Genomic DNA, 18,199 nt, shown 5'->3' with positions numbered 1-18,199 from the left:
GCTTTCTTAGTCATTCTTTGCTGTCGTTTAAAATTTTCCCAATCTTCTATTTTCCCACTAACTTTGGCCACCTTATACGCATTGGTTTTTAATTTGATACTCTCCTTAATTTCCCTGGTTATCCACGGCTGGTTATCCCTTCTCTTACCGCCCTTCTTTTTCATTGGAATATATTTTTGTTGAGCACTATGAAAGAGCTCCTTAAAAGTCCTCCACTGTTCCTCAATTGTGCCAATGTTTAGTCTGTGTTTCCAGTCTACTTTAGCCAACTCTGCCCTCATCCCACTGTAGTCCCCTTTGTTTAAGCATAGTATGCTCGTTTGAGACACTACTTCCTCACCCTCAATCTGTATTACAAATTCAACCATACTGTGATCACTCATTCCGAGAGGATCTTTTACTAGGAGATCGTTTATTATTCCTGTCTCATTACACAGGACCAGATCTAAGATAGCTTGCTCCCTTGTAGGTTCTGTAACATACTGTTCTAAGAAACAATCCGTATGCATTCTATGAATTCCTCCTCCAGGCTACCCCGTGAAATTTGTTTTGACCAATCGATATCTAGGTTAAAATCCCCCATGATTTCTGCCGTTCCTTTGTCACATGCCTCCATTATTTCCTTGGTTATTGCCCGCCCCTCCGTGAAGTTATTATTTAGGGGCCTATAAACTATGCCCACCAGTTACTTTTTCCCCTTACTATCTCTAATCTCCACCCACAATGATTCAACATTTTGTTCATTAGTGCCAATATCGTGTCTCACAACTGCCCTGATAGCATCCTTTATTAACAGAGCTACCCCATCTCCTTTCCCTTCTTGTCTATCTTTCCGAATCGTCAGATACCCCTGTATGTTTAAATCCCAGTCTTGGCCACCCTGCAACCACGTTTCTGTAATGGCCACCAAATCATACCCATTTGTAATGATTTGTGCCGTCAACTCATTTACTTTATTTCGAATGCTGCATGCGTTTAGGTCGAGTGTTTTAATACTAGTTTTTAACCCATGATTTTTAGTTTTGACCCTTCCTGCAGCTCCTTTACATTCAGTGGCCCTTTTTGTTTTTTGCCTTGGGTTTCTCTGCCCTCCACATTTACTCATCTCCTTTCTGTCTTTTGCTTTTGTCTCCTTTTTGTTTCCCTCTGTCTCCCTGCATTGGTTCCCATCCCCCTGCCACATTAGTTTAACTCCTCCCCAACAGCACTAGCAAACACTCCCCCAAGGACATTGGTTCCGGTTCTGCCTAGGTGCAGACCGTCCGATTTGTACTGGTCCCACCCCCCCCAGAACCGGTTCCAATGCCCCAGGAATTTGAATCCCTCCCTGCTGCACCATTGCTCAAGCCACGTATTCATCTGAGCTATCCTGCGATTCCTACTCTGACTAGCACGTGGCACTGGTAGCAATCCTGAGATTACTATTTTTAAGGTCCTACATTTAAATTTAGCTCCTAGCTCCTTAAATTCATCTCGTAGGACCTCGTCCCCTTTTTTACCTATATCGTTGGTACCATTCTAACCACTCTTTGGGTAATGACTATTCTCTCGAACTTCCGATTGGATTTATTGGTGACCAATGTTCCCTTTAAGCTGGGCTGCCACACAGCAGTCTGCAGGTCCCACGCAGGCCGATTCCCAATGGAAAAACCTTGCAAGCGCAGAGATATGACTGGGCCACGCAGCCAGTTAATGAGGCTGCGCACCCAAAAATAAAATTACAGGGAGCATAGTCATCAACGATAATATTTACAGCCCCGATAGCTCCCCTGCAAATGGAATACGATCTTATACACGTTTAACCTATCAAACCCCTTCATCATTTTAAAGACCCCTAATAGGTCACTCCTTAGCCTTTACTTTTCTGGAGAAAAACTTCTCCGTTCTGGTAGCATCCTTTGTAAATCGTTTTCTGCACCTTCTCCAATGACTCTACATCCGTCTTACAATATGTTGATGTTGTGTGGATTAAAATCAATACACAAGGTGAAACATTCACCTGCCGTGACCGGGTTTCTGCATGGACTAGAATTAGGCCCAAAGGCTGATGAGTCCTGGAGGAGGGGAGATATCCGAACACCTTGTCCTCTGGCTTGTGCGTTTATACAGGAGAAAATGGAAACAGAAAAAGGTTTCTATCCTCTCAGTGCAAATGGCTTTAAAAATAGATGCAGGCGCAATGGGCAGGATTTTAAATTTGATGGGGGGGAGGGCGCGGGGCGGAGGGGGTGGCTGGATTGAGGTGAGGAAACCCGCAAGAGGAGGGTTACCTCAGGTCCTGTTGAATTTAATGGCAGTGCCTGATTAACATTCTTTCTCCTCGGTTTCCCTAGCCGCAGCCAACCAGATTGGGAGGCAGGGTCGCTGTTGGAAGGGTAGGCCTGTGGCACCAGGCCATAACCATGGAGTGGAGAGGGGGGAGTGATCGCAGGCCGGAAGGGTCGGGTGCTGGGGGGCGGGGGAGGGAGGTGCGGGGGTGGGGGCTGGTCTCTGATCACATCTGGATCCAGCAGTCCTCGCCTCCATTTAGCTGCCGGGTTCCCCAGAGTCCCGGGAAACCTGGCCGCCCAGAGTTAAATTTAAAATGGAGTTTATAAATGAGGAATGCAGCCTCATTATAATATTTTAAATGCCAACTCACCTCCTGGGAGCGGGTTGGCTGCCCATCCCATCCCCCCCTTCACTGTTGGAGACTGGATTCAGGTTTCTAAGACTTTAACCTCCCACCTGACCCAAACCCACCTGTTTTTGGGGGTTAAAATTCCCCCCCAATGTATTGGAACATGGAGTCGAACCCAATTGGGGTGGGGGGAGGGGAGGGAGAATATCAGAGGAACCGTCACAATGGGTCATTCCCAACGATGCCCCAGAACAGCTCGAAGTGACATTAGTGTAATCTAGGGAGCAATTCATCCTCCTTCTTGGCCATCCCAAGGGGGAAAAACCCAAATAGAAGGATTTAAATTCCTCACAAGAATAAAATACAAGTTCTTGAGTATTGCAGCCGTAGGTTTCTGAGCTGCAATGAGAAGTTCTTGTGTCCCATCTCAACCAGCCCAGAAGTAGGTTTAACACAGGACGATCAATAAACTCATGAAGGGTCAGTGAGGGTCATGCTCCTTCTCTCCGAGAACAGTCTGAATTCGACGGTCCTAGGAGCAAAGTGAGAATTTTTTTTTTTTTTTAAATTTGTTCCGGGATGTGGACGTCGCTGACAAGGCCAGCATTTATTGCCCATCCCTAATTGCTCTCGAGAAAGTGGTGGTGAGCCGCCTTCTTGAACCGCTGCAGTCCGTGTGCTGAAGGTACTCCCGCAGTGCTGTTAGGGAGGGAGTTCCAGGACTTGGAAATACATCACCGGTCCTTCATCATTGCTGGGACACCAGTGATGATGAAGGAACGGCGACGTGTTTCCAAGTCTGGATGGTGTACAACTTGGGCGGGGAACTTGCAGGTGATGATGCTCCCATGCGTCTGCTGCCCTTGTCCTTCTAGGTGGTAGAGGTCGCAGGTTTGGGACGTGCTGCCGAAGATGCCGTGGCGATTTAATGGGATAGGAAAGGTTCGTGGTGGAGGAACACGAATCCGTAATCAGACAAAAACATTACTCACTCCTTCAGGTCGACAGATTCATTCAGCTTTGCTTTCTTTCCTGCAAATTCCACAAGATTGTTTGCGTAGTGGTTGATTACTGGAAACATCTGGGGAGGGGAAAAGATGGGCAAACAAAGTAAAGGATGTACACAAAGCTGGCCAGCGCCCATATATGGTTGTATGTAGTCCTGGGTGTTTCATCACATGAGCTCCTGACTCCAACTGCTCCGTCCCCACACTCTGGCCATTGGTCACTTGACATGTCCATCCTCGGCCAATCGGAAAGTGAATAGACTCCTCATCCCTCGATTAGATGATTCTTCACCGTCAGTCAAACAGAACATCACTCCATCTCCAAAATTTTTATAAAGAAGCAAAACAAAGTGCGCAAAATAATTATTTTTTTTTTTTAAATACACATTTATGGAGATTATTCTTGAATTCCTGGAGACTCCAGGGCAATCCTGGAGGGTTGGCAACCCTAGGCCCCAATGATTTGGAGCAGTGATATTAGTGAATTCCTCCTTAAGACTCTTGCTTGTCCTGAAGTATCTATCCATAATGGCCACCTCAATGAATTCTTGGTCAGGAGTGGATCATCTGTCTTAGGTCTGGTCTGCCTGCTCGTGATTCCAGAGTGAGGTCTGCATTTTCCATGATAATATGGAAAGCAGGCGATTAAGTGGGAATCCGACCAAAGCTGATTATCCCAGCTGCTACACAGGTTGGAAAACAAGACGTCCGATCTTGTTCCCTGTGCAACATGCTTCTGATTATCCCCACACTAAGCAGAACTGACGGGGTTAAATGGTTATAGGGTGGCCTGTTACCTCCAGACTTGGCTATTTTAATGCTCTCTTGGCCTGTCTCCCACCTTCAACTCTCCATAAATTGGAGTTCATCTGAAACTCTGCCCGTATCCTACCTCGCACTAAGTCCCATTCATCCATCGCCCCTGTGCTTGCTGACTTACATTGGCTCCCGGACCAGCATCGCCTCACATTTAAAATTCTCATCCTGGTGTTCAAATCCCTCTATGGTCTCGCCACCCTCCCCATCTTCAACCTCCGCCCCCCCCCCCCCAATTCTGTACTCTTGTGTATCTCTGATTTTCTCTGACCCACCATGGTGGGTGTGCCTTCAGCCACGTAGGCCCCAAGCCCTAAATCTCTCTCTCTCTGGTCACCTGCCCTAATATCACCTCATGTGGCTCCGGGTCAAATTTTATTTGACAACGCTCCTGTGAAGCGCCTTGGGACATTTCTCTTCGCTAAAGGCACTATATAAATTGTTGACTAATGATACTGGCTCTCCTGACCAAGAGTAAAATAAAAACAGGAAAGGAAAATGCAAGCCATACCCTGCGTCAACTTAATCTGGCATCAATTATTTCAAAATCAGTCACATTATTCGATATTTTACACCTGTATATCCACGTGTTGCAGAATGGGAGACAACACGCTGCTGGTTGCAGAATACGAGTCGTTTGTGAGAGCACCTTGGCTGAAGGAAGGTGGGGGAATGGACACATTTGGTTTGTGAATTTTTTTTTAAAACCATCTTTTGGTGCAACTCCATGGAGACAAAAATAGCAAGTAACTTGCATTTATATAGCGACTTTAAATGCAGGAAAAGGCCAAAGCCGTTATCAAAAATAAATGGATGCCGGGCCGCAGGAGGAAATATTAGGAGGGGTAGCCAAAGCCTCAGTCAAACCGGTGGGATTTAAGGAGAAGGTTGGGGAGAGGCAGAGGAGCTTAGGCAGTGAATTGCAGCATGGAGCCTAGGCGGCTAAAAAAATAGGGCTGGAATTTGGTGAGCTATCCCACAGATAGAGGGCGCGGAGTAAAGTTAAAAAAACATTATATGTATATTTGTTTTCTTTTTTTCCCCTCTTTGTCTCTAATGGCAGCTGGTCATTACTCCGCCATTCACACCCTATCCAGATTAACCTTTTCCTAACTTCTGTCATTACCGTTTCAATTCGGCCCATCGTCCCTTTTATCTCTCTAATCTCTCCTGCCTTCCACCCTGTCACAGACCTTCCCTTTTGTTTTTGCTTCCCCTCCCCCTTTCAGTGCTTAAGAATGTGCTCTTTTCAAACATTCCGCAGTTCTGACGAAGGATCATCGACCCGAAACGTTAACTTTGTTTTTCTCGCTCCACAGATGCTGCCTGACCCGCTGAGATTTCCAGCATTGTGCGTTTTTATTTCAGATTCCAGCATCCACAGTATTTTGCTTTTGTGTCAGATAATCAGTCAGACAAGACAAGCAGCGAAGGGGTTGAAAGGATGTGGAAGAGCTGGGTGTTGTCAGCGTACACGCGGAAGCTGATGCCGTGTCTGCGGATGATGTCACCAAGTGACAGCATGTAGTTGAGGAAGAGGAGGGGGGGGCCATGATTAGATCTTTGGAAGACCCTAGAGGTAATGGTGCATTTCATGGGCAGCCGATCATAGAATCATAGAAAAATGATGACACACGAGAAGGCCATTTGGCCCATTGTGTTGTACCGATCGAAAAAGAGCTACCCAGCCTAATTCCACCTTTCAGCAGTAGGTCCGTAGCCCTGTAGATTATGGCTCTTTAAGTCCACATCCAAGTACTTTATAAATGTGATGAGAGTTTCTGCCTCTACCACCCTTTCAGGCAGTGAGCTCCAGGCTCCCACCACCCTCTGGGGGAAGAAACGTTTCAGTTAAATGGATGGTCTCGAGCTTAGTGACAAAGTAGACCATGACCTTGGACTTGGAGGTGAGGAGGGAGATGCAGGAGAAAGGGGTTTAAGGAGAAGGCTGGTAGCGGAGAAAGAATCCAGGGGTTCTCTTTGCTCTCCAGGATGATTCTGGAGTAGTGAGTGGTTTTACGCTCGACTGCACCTCACTCTCCTCAGCTAAATCTTCCCAGCAATTCACAATTATCTTGTCAGGCCAAGGCAACCCATGGCTCCTTCATCCTCCAAACACAAACTGTCGTCTCGCACCCCTTTCCCAGCTCCCTCACCTCCAACACCAAGTGTGAAGATCTGCGAGACCATCCGTAAACTCCTTCAAAGCTCAACCATGCCGATCCCGTCTTGTGTCCAACCCCACTCGCCCATCACCCGGTCTTGTTGATCTACACTGGCTGCGTCTCCCAACGCAAAAATCTTATCCACATCTTCAAATCTCTCCATGGCCTCACCCTGCCTTACATCCCCTCCAATAAACCAACTCTGGCCTGCTGTCTATTCCTCCCTCGCTTCACCCACCCAAAGGGCAAGAGCCTTTTGCCACCTCAGTCCTACTTCTGGGAGTTTCTGCCTTTAAATGATTTCTTAAAGACCGTCTTTTTGATCAATCTTTCAGGTACCTCTCCAATCAAGGATTGGCAGCTGATCTTTGTTAATTTACCCTCAGTAAAGGATCTGAAAACACTCGATAACAATGCAAGCCTCTGTTTGAGTAAACAGACTGTCGGATGTGCTGAGACTGATAAGATGATCAATATTTAGCTGTCCCATCTGACCCTCTCCACCGGTTCAACCACATGCAAGAGAAGCACTTTTGTTGGCTTCCATTTTATAACAGAGCTTTCTATATAAACGTTGCATCCTTAATGTTTGGACAGCTAAAGATCGAAACGTTGTCTAGTAAAGCCTGTCCTTGGAGCATTCTATGTAAGGAGGCATTCATTCATTTGTGTTATCATGTTTTATGGGATGGTTTTAGGGAGGCCTGGAGAGTCAGGTACTGTGTTATCTCCAATGAGGTCGAACAGACGGCTGTTAGGCTAAGACAAAGACCACGATTGATGGGAGGCCTTTCAGGGGAATAATGTTAGTTGGGAAAATGAGGGTGTCTTGTTAATGTATATAAGGAAGACATAAAGCCTAGATTATTACAACCTTCTGGGAGCAGAACTGGACACACTCACATGAAGGCAAAACATTCAGAGACTGATCATCTTGGAACATTGTTGATGTTAACAGGTTGTATTTCAATGTCTAATACACTGTTAAACTTTGGGAGGAACTACAAGAAGTTAAAATACAATGTATCAGCATCTATTTCCTCACCCTCATAAGGGTGAGGGAATATTATTACTATTATAATACTATTATTAGATGATTTTAGATTGAACTCAGCTAATCTTACACATCACAAGAGGATTCGATCGACGGGCGATGGGGGTCCTTTACCTCTTTCAGTCTCCCGCTGGTGAAGGTTGGTGAAAGCACGCTTCGGATTCTCTTCCACCGTTCATCTTCGACAATCAAGATGGACTCCGCCAGTGGCCCATTCAGACCGAAGTCCTACAGAAAAAGTATGAAGACTTAACATCTAGTTTGTTATTAAATTAGGATATCGGGTTCAATGACATTACTTCATCAACAGATCTCTTAAAACTGCACCGTGTGCTCAGGCTGCACTGCGGGGGGGGGGGGGGGGGGAAACTGGACCCCGCTGTGCCTTTTTGGGGGCACAAGGCAAAGGCAAAGGCAAAAAAGCAGCAAGTTCTCGGTGCTGTTTCCCTCACCCCGAGGGCCCCTGAAATGTATCCAGCATCGTGTTGGGTCAGGAAATATTCAGGAATCCCTGGCGGCCGCCTAAACCAAGTGATGCAAAATGCTTGGAGGGGGCCTAGTCCACGATTCAGAAACAATTTCAGAAATTCGCTGGTGCTGATTCGTCTACACCTGGCCTCAGTTTTTTGTTTCCTTCTGCGGCCGAACCAGAGGTCCCCAAGTGGCCAACAACAAACAGGTACATTTCTTGTTGGAACTTAACAAGAAGAACAAGTTGTATTTATATAGTGTCTTTAAGGTAGTGAAACATCCCAAAGTGCTTCACAGGAGTATTAGGAGATAAAAATTTGACACCGAGCCGCATAATTAGAAATTAGCGCAGGTGATCAAAAGCTTGGTCAAAGAGGTAGGTTTTAAGGAACATCTTGAAAGAGAAAAGAGAGGTAGAGAGCCATAGAGGTTTAGGCAAGGAGTTCCAGAGCTTAGGGCCTAGGCAACAGAAGGCACGGCCACCGATGGTTGAGCAAGTATAAATCAAGGATGTTCAAGAAGGTAGAATTACAGGCGCGCAGACAACTCGGGGGATTGTGGGGTTGGAGGAGATTACAGAGATAGGGAATGCGACGCCATGGAGGGATTTGAAAATCAGGATGAGAATTTTGAAATCGAGGTGTTGCTTAACCGGGAGCCAATGTAGGTCGTTGTAGGGCCGGCAGGAGCAGGAGTGCACCTTCCAGCTTCACAGCGACACTGCCGGCCCACCTCCCTCCCGTTCGCCCCCTTACCCCACCAACTACCCAGGAGTCACTGCTGGAGACGCAGGCGACCCATTTTGGCCCTTTCGGCAAACCTGCATCGGCAGCTCACTGGAATGATTCAGATCCAGCCCGAGGCCCAACTCGGGGCGAGCCTCTGAGCACCTCGCCGATTTCAGAGCCGAAAACGGGCCGAGTCAAAATCTGCAATTCTCTCCCCCAAAAGGCAGTGGATGCTGGGACAATTACAAGACTGAGATCGATAGTTCATTAAAGGTGTCAAGGGATTATGGGGCCAAGGCAGATAAGAACATAAGAACATAAGAAATAGGAGCAGGAGGAGGCCATCTGGCCCCTCAAGCCTGCTCCGCCATTCAATAACATCATGACTGATTTGATCTGGACTCAGCTCCACTTCCCTGCCCGCTCCTCATAACCACTTATCGCTCAAAAATCTGTCTATCTCCGCCTTAAATATATTAAATGACCCAGTCTCCACAGCTCTCCGGGGCAGAGAATTCCACAGATTCACAACTCTCAGAAAAGAAATTCCTTCTCATCTGTGTTTTAAATGGGCGGCCCCTTATTCTGAGACTATGCCCCCTAGTTTTAGATTCCCCCATGAGTGGAAATATCCTCCCTGTATCCACCTTGTCGAGACTCTTCATTATCTTATATGTTTCGATAAAAGTTCTTTTGAACTCCAATGAGTATAGGCCCAACTTACTCAACCTACCTTCATACGTCAAGCCCCTCATCTCCGGAATCAACCTAGTGAACCTTCACTGAACAACCTCCAATGCAAGTATATCCTTCCTTAAATACGGAGACCAAAACTGTACACAATACTCCAGGTGTGACCTCACCAACACCCTGTAGCAGGACTTCTCTGCTTTTATACTCCATCCCCATTGCAATAAAGGCCAACATTCCAATTTGCCTTCCTGATTACTTGCTGTGCCTGCGTACTCACTTTTTGTGTTTCATGCACAAGGACCCCCAGGTCCCTCTGTACTGCAGAACTTTGCAATTTTTCTCCATTTACATTATAATTTGCTTTTCAATTTTTTCTGCCAACATAGATAACCTCACATTTTCCCACATTATAGTCCATCTGCCAAATATTTGCCCACTCACTTAGCTTATCTATCTATATCCCTTTGCAGATTTTTTGTGTCCTCCTCACAATTTGCTTTCCCACCCATCTTTGTATCATCAGCAAACTTGGCTACATTACACTCGGTCCCTTCATTCAAGTCATTAATATAGACTGCAAATAGTTGAGGCTCCAGCATCGATCCCTGCAGCACCCCATTAGTTACTGTTAGCCAACCGGAAAATGACCCGGTTTTCCCGACTCCATGTTTTCTGTTAGTTAGCCAATCCTCTATCCATGCTAAGATATTACCTCCAACCCCGTGAACTTTTATCTTGTGCAGTAATCTTTTATGTGGTACCTAATCGAATGCCTTCTGGAAATCCAAATACACCACATCCACTGGTTCCCCCTTATCCACCATGCTCTTTACATCCTCAAAGAACTCCAGCAAATTTGTCAAACATGATTTCCCTTTCATAAAACCATGCTGACTCTGCTTGATTGAATTATGCTTTTCCAAATGTCCTGCTACTGCTTCCTTAATAATGGACACCAGCATTTTTCCAATGCCAGATGTTAGGCTAACTGGTTTATAGTTTCCTGCTTTCTGTCTGCCTCCTTTTTTAAATAGGGGTGTTACACTTGCAATTTTCCAATCCGTTGGGACTGTCCCAAAATCCAGGGAATTTTGATAGATTACAATCAATGCATCCACTATCTCTGCAGCCACTCCTTTTAAGACCCTAGGATGTAAGCCATCAGGTCCAGGGAATTTGTCCGCCATTAGTCCCATTATTTTACTGAGTACTACTTCCTTTGTGATAGTGATTGTATTAAGTTCCTCCCTTCCTATAGCCCCTTCAATATCCACTATTGGGATGTTTTAGTGTCTTCTACCTTGAAGACCGATACAAAATATTCACAGTCTCTGCCATTTCCCTGTACTCCATTATTAATTCCCCAGGTCTCATCCTCTAGTGGACCAACAGTTACTTTAGCCACTCTTTTCCTTTTTATGTACCTGTAAAACCTCTTTCTATCTGTTTTTATATTTCATGCTAGTTTACTTTCATAAACTATCTTCCCTCTATTATTTTTTTTAGCCGTTCTATGCTGGCTTTTAAAAGTTTCCCAATACTCTGGCCTCCCACTAGTCTTGGCCACATTGTATGACCTTGTTTTCAATTTGATACAATCCCTTATTTCCTTACTTAGCCACAGCTGGTTAACCCTTCTCTTACAGTCTTTCCTTCTCATAGGGATATATTTTTGTTGCGATTTATGAAATATCTCCTTAAATGTCTGCCACTGCTCATCAACCAGTGCTACCCTGCTCTATTGCCTTCTCCTTAATCTATGACTTTTTACATTTTTACCTGAATCCTCCCCCACTCCCGCCCCCCCACTAATTAGTTTAAAGCCCTCTCTGCAGCCCGAGTTATTTGATTCGCCAGGACCCTAGTCCCACCACGGTCTAAGTGGAGCCCGTCTAAACGGAACAGCTCCCCCTTACCCCAGTACTGGTGCCAGTGTCCCACGAAACAAAACCCATTCCTCCCACACCAGTCTTTGAGGCACATGTTCATTTCTCTGATCTTATTTACACGATGCAAATTTGCTCGTGGCTCAGGTAGTAATCTAGTGATCATTACATAAGAACATAAGAAATAGGAGCAGGAGTACGCCATAGGGCCCCTCCAGCCTGCTCCGCCATTTAATACGATCATGGCTGATTCGATCATGGACACAGGTCCACTTCCCTGCCCACTCCCCATAACCCCTTATTCCCTTATCTGTTAAGAAACTGACTATCGCTGTCTTAAATTTATTCAATGTCCCAGCTTCCGCAGCTCTCTGAGGCAGCGAATTCCACAGATTTACAACCCTCTGAAACATAGAAAATAGGTGCCGGAGTAGGCCATTCGGCCCTTCGAGCCTGCACCACCATTCAATAAGATCATGGCTGATCACCTCAGTACCCCATTCCTGCTTTCTCTCCATACCCCTTGATCCCTTTAGCGGTGAGGGCCATATCTAACTCCAATGAACTGGCATCAACAACTCTCTGTGGTAGCAAATTCCACAGGTTAACAACTCTCTGATTGAAGAAGTTTCTCCTCATCTCAGTCCTAAATGGCCTACCCCTTATCCTTAGACTGTGCCTCCTGGTTCTGGACTTCCCCAACATCGGGAACATACTTCCTGCATCTAACCTGTCCAGTCCCGCCAGGATTTTGTATGTTTCTATGAGATCCCCTATCATTTTTCTAAACTCTAGTGAAAAAAGGCCCAGTCGATCCAGTCTCTCCTCATATGTCAGTCCAGCCCGGGAATCAATCTGGTGAACCTTCGCTGCACTCCCTCAATAGCAAGAACGTCCTTCCTCAGATTAGGAGACCAAAACTGAGCACAATATTCCAGATGAGGCCTCACCAAGGCCCTGTACAACTGCAGTAAAACCTCCCTGCTCCTATACTCAAATCCCCTAGCTATGAAGGCCAACATACCATTTGCCTTCTTTACCGCCTGCTGTACCTGCATGCCAACTTTCAATGACTAATGTACTATAACACCCAGGTCTCGTTGCACCTCCCCTTTTCCTAATCTGCCACCATTCAGATAATATTCTGCCTTCGTGTTTTTGCCCCCAAAGTGGATAACCTCACCTTTATCCACATTTTACTGCATCTGCCATACATTTGCCCATTCACCTAACCTGTCCAAGTCACTCTGCAGCCTCTTAGTGTCCTCCTCACAGCTCACACCGCCACCCAGTTTAGTTTCATCTGTAAACTTGGAGATATTACACTCAATTCCTTCATCCAAATCATTAATGTATATTGTAAATAGCTGGGGTCCCAGCACTGAGCCCTGCGGCACCCCACTAGTCACTGCCTGCCATTCTGAAAAAGACCCGTTTATCCCGACTCCCTGCTTCCTACCTGCCAACTAGTTCTCTATCCACATCAGTACATTACCCCCAATACCATGTGCTTTAATTTTGCACACCAATCTCTTGTGTGGGACTTTGTCAAAAGCCTTTTGAAAGTCCAAATACACCACACCCACTGGTTCTCCCTTGTCCACTCTACTAGTTACATCCTCAAAGAATTCTAGAAGATTTGTCAAGCATGATTTCCCCTTCATAAATCCATGCTGACTTGGTCCGATCCTCTCACTGCTTTCCAATGTGCTGCTATTTCATCTTTAATAATTGATTCCAACATTTTCCCCACTACTGATGTCAGGCTAACCGGTCTATAATTCCCTGTTTTCTCTCTCCCTCCTTTTTTAAAAAGTGGTGTTACATTAGCTACCCTCCAGTCCATAGGAACTGATCCAGAGTCGATAGACTGTTGGAAAATGATCACCAATGCATCCACTATTTCTAGGGCCACTTCTTTAAGTACTCTGGGATGCAGACTATCAGGCCCCGGGATTTATTGGCCTTCAATCCCATCAATTTCCCAAACACAATTTCTTGACTAATAAGGATTTCCTTCAGTTTCCCCTCATCACTAGACCCTCGGTCCCCTAGTATTTCCGGAAGGTTATTTGTGTCTTTCTTCGTGAAGACAGAACCAAAGTATTTGTTCAACTGGTCTGCCATTTCTTTGTTCCCCATTACAAATTCACCTGAATCTGACTGCAAGGGACCTATGTTTGGCTTCACTAATCTTTTTCTCTTCACATATCTATAGAAGTTTTTGCAGTCAGTTTTTATGTTCCCAGCAAGCTTCCTCTCATACTCCATTTTCCCCCTCCTAATTAAACCCTTTGTCCTCCTCTGCTGAATTCCAAATGTCTCCCAGTCCTCAGGTTTGCTGCTTTTTCTGGTCAATTTATATGCTTCTTCTTTGGATTTAACACTATCCTTAATTTCCCTTGTTAGCCACGGTTGAGCCACCTTCCCCGTTTTATTTTTACTCCAGACAGGGATGTACAATTGTTGAAGTTCATCCATGTGATCTTTAAATGTTTGCCATTGCCTATTAACCGTCAACCCTTTAAGTATCATTTGCCAATCTATTCTAACCAATTCATGTCTCGTACCATCGAAGTTATCTTTCCTTAAGTTCAGGAACCTAGTCTCTGAATTAACTGTGTCACTCTCTCCATCTTAATAAAGAATTCTACCATATTATGGTCACTCTTACCCAAGGAGCCTCGCACAACAAGATTGCTAATTAGTCCTTTCTCATTACACATCACCCTTGATATCTTTGCTCTCGGAAAACAACAAAATGAGCGGCTTGTGATCGGTCTCTAATTCGAACCTCAGACCGAACAGGTATTTGATGCATCTTTTTAACCGTACATACACGCTAAAGCTTCTGTTTCTACCATACAATAGGCTCTTTCTGCTTTAAACAAACTTTTGGATGCATATGCGACAGGTTGAAGTTTCCCCGACTCATTGGCTTGTTGTAACACGCAACCAATTCCATATGACGATGCGTCACAGGACAAAAACGTTTACATGGGTCATAATGTACCAGCAGCTTGTTCGAGCAAAGCAGATTGGTGGCTTTCTCGAAAGTTCTGCCTTGCAATGCTCCCCACACCCAATTGTTGCCTTTTCTCAATAGCATGTGCAGTGGTTCAACTAAGGTGCTCAATTTAGGTAGGAAGTTACCAAAGTTGTTGAGTGAACCTAGGAATGAACACAGCTCCGTCATGTTCTGCGGCTTGGGTGCATTCTTGATGGTTTTGGTTTTCAAGTCTGTAGGTCTGATGCCTTCAGTGGCGATTTTCCTCCCGAGGAATTCGACCTCTGCCATGAAGACGCACTTCCAGCGTTTAAGTCTAAGTCCCACTCTGTCCAAACGCAGTAGAACCTCTTCCAAGTTGTTCAGATGTTCCTTGGAGTCACGACCGGTGATGAGGATGTCATCTTGGAACACGACGGCTCTGGGAACAGACTTCAGTAGACTTTCCATATTTCTCTGGAATATTGCTGCAGCCGAGCGAATTCCAAACGGGCACTTGTGGTAAATAAACAGTCCTTTGTGCGTGTTAATGCATGTAAGTCTCTTCGACATCTCGACCAACTACCGTGTCATATAGGCCGACGTCAAGTCCAGTTTTGTGAATGACTTCCCTCCGGCTAGCGTCGCAAATAAGTCATCAGCCTTCGGTAACAGGTACTGATCTTGTTTCAAAACCCTGTTGATCGTAGCCTTGTAGTCTCCACAGATTCTGAATGTGCCGTCACTTTTCAGCACAGGAACAATGGGGCTGGCCCATTCATTAAATTCGACCGGTGATATGATCCCTTCACGCTGGAGTCTGTCCAGTTCAATTTCGACCTTCTCCCTCATCATATACGGCACTGCCCGAGCTTTACGATGGACGTGTCTTGCAGCAGAGTCTACGTGCACCTTGACTCCCGTGAAGTTGCCGATACCCGGTTCGAATAGCGAGGGGAACTTGCTCAATACTTGGGCACATGCATCTTCCTCCGACAACAACGCCTTTATATCGTTCCAGTCGCATCTGATTTTCTCCAACCAGCTCCTGCCGAGCAGCGTTGGGCCATTGCCTGGAACAATCCACAGCGGTAACTCATGAATCGCACCGTTATACGACATATTAATTTGTGCACTGCCAATCACCTTTATCAGTTCTTTGGTGTACGTGCGCAGCTTGGGGTTAACAGGGTTCAGCCTGGGCCTCACAGTCTTGGTATCCCACAGCTTATTAAATGCTCTCTTGTTCATGATCGATTGACTCACCCCTGTGTCCAGTTCCATCGATACCGGTATCCCGTTAAACTTCACATTAATCAAAATTGGTTTACTCTTGGTTATGAAAGAGTACAGTCCATATACTTACTTCTCTTGGCATCTCAGATTGCGTAACCGAATCTGCGCTAGTCTGCCCATCATCCTCCACATGGTGTGTCACAGCTCGCTGCTCATCTGCGGTCACTTGCGCTGGAGATGCCCCACTCTCAGATAGCCTTTGCAACTATATTGCTTAAATCGGCACTGCTGGTGCCGATGATTTCCCCCACAATGCCAACACGGAGAAGTCGGATACATTCCTGCTGGCGGACTTTGGGCAGCCACAGGTTTCGCGAACTTAGCCGGATAGGCCCTGCCATGTGCCGTACTTGCCGAGGTTCGGTTCTTCACCGATATTTGCTTTAAACTCCTGTCCGCCATCTTACATGATTGAGCGATCTGGATGGCCTTTTTTAAATCCAATTCCTCCACCACCAGAAGTTTGCACAGGATCACCTCGTGGTTGATACCGATAACAAAGAAGTCCCGGAGCATGTCCGCCAACACTGTCCCGAACTTGCACGGTCCCGCTAGACGTCTCAGGTCGGCAACGAATTCCGCCGCGCTCTGGCCCTCCGATCGAACGCGTGTTTAAAACCTGTATCTCGAGGTGATGATGCTGTCATCTGGCTTGAGTTGCTCCCGTACCAATGTACACAACTCCTCGTACGTTTTCTCTGTTGGATCACTAGGGATGAGTAGATTCTTTATCAGATTGTAGATCTTTGAACCGCACACAGTGAGGAACACAGCCCGGCACCAATCTGCATCATCGACTCCCTTCAATTTGTTGACCATGAACTACTGGTTCAAACGGCTCACAAAGTCTGCCCAATCTTCTCCCTCTACGAATCGCTCTAAAAATTCAATCGTGCTCATTTTACAAACAAAGGTTCTTGTATTCTCATCGCCAAATGTTATGTATGCAATAAAGGTACACTGAGTACTGTTTAACTAAGCAAGGTACAACCTTGCTTCTACTTTATTACGGCCCAAAGTGCCTGACTCTCAAAATGGCAGGTCTTTTATACCTAAGCAGCACCATGTGCGTGCTGCTTAATGGCCTCCAACAATGATAGTCTGCATCCCAGCGTACTTAAGGAAGTGGCCCTAGAAATAGTGCATGCATTGGTGATCATTTTCCAACAGTCTATCGACTCTGGATCAGTTCCTATGGACTGGAGAGTAGCTAATGTAACACCACTTTTTAAAAAAGGGAGAGAGAAAACGGGTAATTATAGACCGGTTAGCCTGACATCAGTAGTGGGGAAAATGTTGGAATCAATCATTAAGGATGAAATTGCAACGCATTTGGAAAGCAGTGACAGGATTGGTCCAAGTCAGCATGGATTTATGAAAGGGAAATCATGCTTGACGAATCTTCTGGAGTTTTTTGAGGATGTGACTAACAGAGTGGACAAGGGAGAACCAGTGGATGTGGTTATTTGGACTTTCAAAAGGCTTTTGACAAGGTCCCACACAAGAGATCGGTGTGCAGAATCAATGCACATGATATTGGGGGTAATGTACTGACGTGGATAGAGAACTGGTTGGCGGATAGGAAGCAGAGAGTCGGAATAAACAGGTACTTTTCAGAATGGCAGGCAGTGACTAGTAGAGTGCCGCAGGGCTCAGTGCTAGGACCCCAGCTATTTACAATGTACATTTAACGATTTAGATGAAGGAATTGAGTGTAATATCTCCAAGTTTGCAGATGATACTAAACTGGGTGGCGGTGTGAGCTGTGAGGAGGACGCTAAGAGGCTGCAGGGTGATTTGGACAGGTTAGGTGAATGGGCAAATGTATGGCAGATGTAGTATAATGTGGATAAATTTGAGGTTATCCACTTTGGGGGCAAAAACACGAAGGCAGAATATTATCTGAATGGCGGCAGATTAGGAAAAGGGGAAGTGCAACGAGACCTGGGTGTCATGGTTCATCAGTCATTGAAAGTTGTCATGCAGGTACAGCAGGCAGTGAAGAAGGCAAATGGTATGTTGGCCTTCATAGCTAGGGGATTTGAGTATAGGAGCAGGGAGGACTTACTGCATTTGTACAGGGCCTTGGTGAGACCTCACCTGGAATATTGTGTTCAGTTTTGGTCTGCTAATCTGAGGAAGGACGTTCTTGCTATTGAGGGAGTGCAGAGAAGGTTCACCATACTGATTCCAGGGATGGCTGGACAGACATATGAGGAGAGACTGGCTCAACTGGGCCTGTATACACTGGAGTTTAGAAGGATGAGAGGGGATCTCATAGAAACATATAAAATTCTGACGGGACTGGCCAGGTTAGATGCGGGAAGAATGTTCCCGATGTTGGGGGAAGTCCAGAACCAGGGGGCACAGTCTTAGGATAAGGAGTAGGCCATTTAGGACTGAGATGAGGAGAAACTTCTTCACTCAGAGTTGTTAACCTGTGGAATTCCCTGCCGCAGAGAGTTGTTGATGCCAGT

The 18,199-nt window shown here is 45.8% G+C and overlaps 1 protein-coding gene across 1 annotated transcript in view; it reads right to left on the bottom strand.

The window, feature by feature from the left end:
* LOC139281235 (cytochrome P450 3A30-like) overlaps positions 1–18,199 on the bottom strand; it is a 66,501-nt gene that overhangs the window by 22,677 nt on the left and 25,625 nt on the right. The window contains exons 5-6 of the mRNA XM_070901290.1: positions 7,777–7,890; positions 3,613–3,701 (exon numbers count right to left, since the gene is read on the bottom strand). Of these exons, the coding sequence (XP_070757391.1) occupies positions 3,613–3,701; positions 7,777–7,890 (203 nt within the window). The remainder of the gene's footprint in view (positions 1–3,612; positions 3,702–7,776; positions 7,891–18,199) is intronic.

Source organism: Pristiophorus japonicus, chromosome 15 (genome assembly GCF_044704955.1).
Source record: "Pristiophorus japonicus isolate sPriJap1 chromosome 15, sPriJap1.hap1, whole genome shotgun sequence".
Classification (NCBI taxonomy): Eukaryota; Metazoa; Chordata; class Chondrichthyes; family Pristiophoridae; genus Pristiophorus; species Pristiophorus japonicus.
This window is presented reverse-complemented; position numbering and strand designations above follow the sequence as displayed.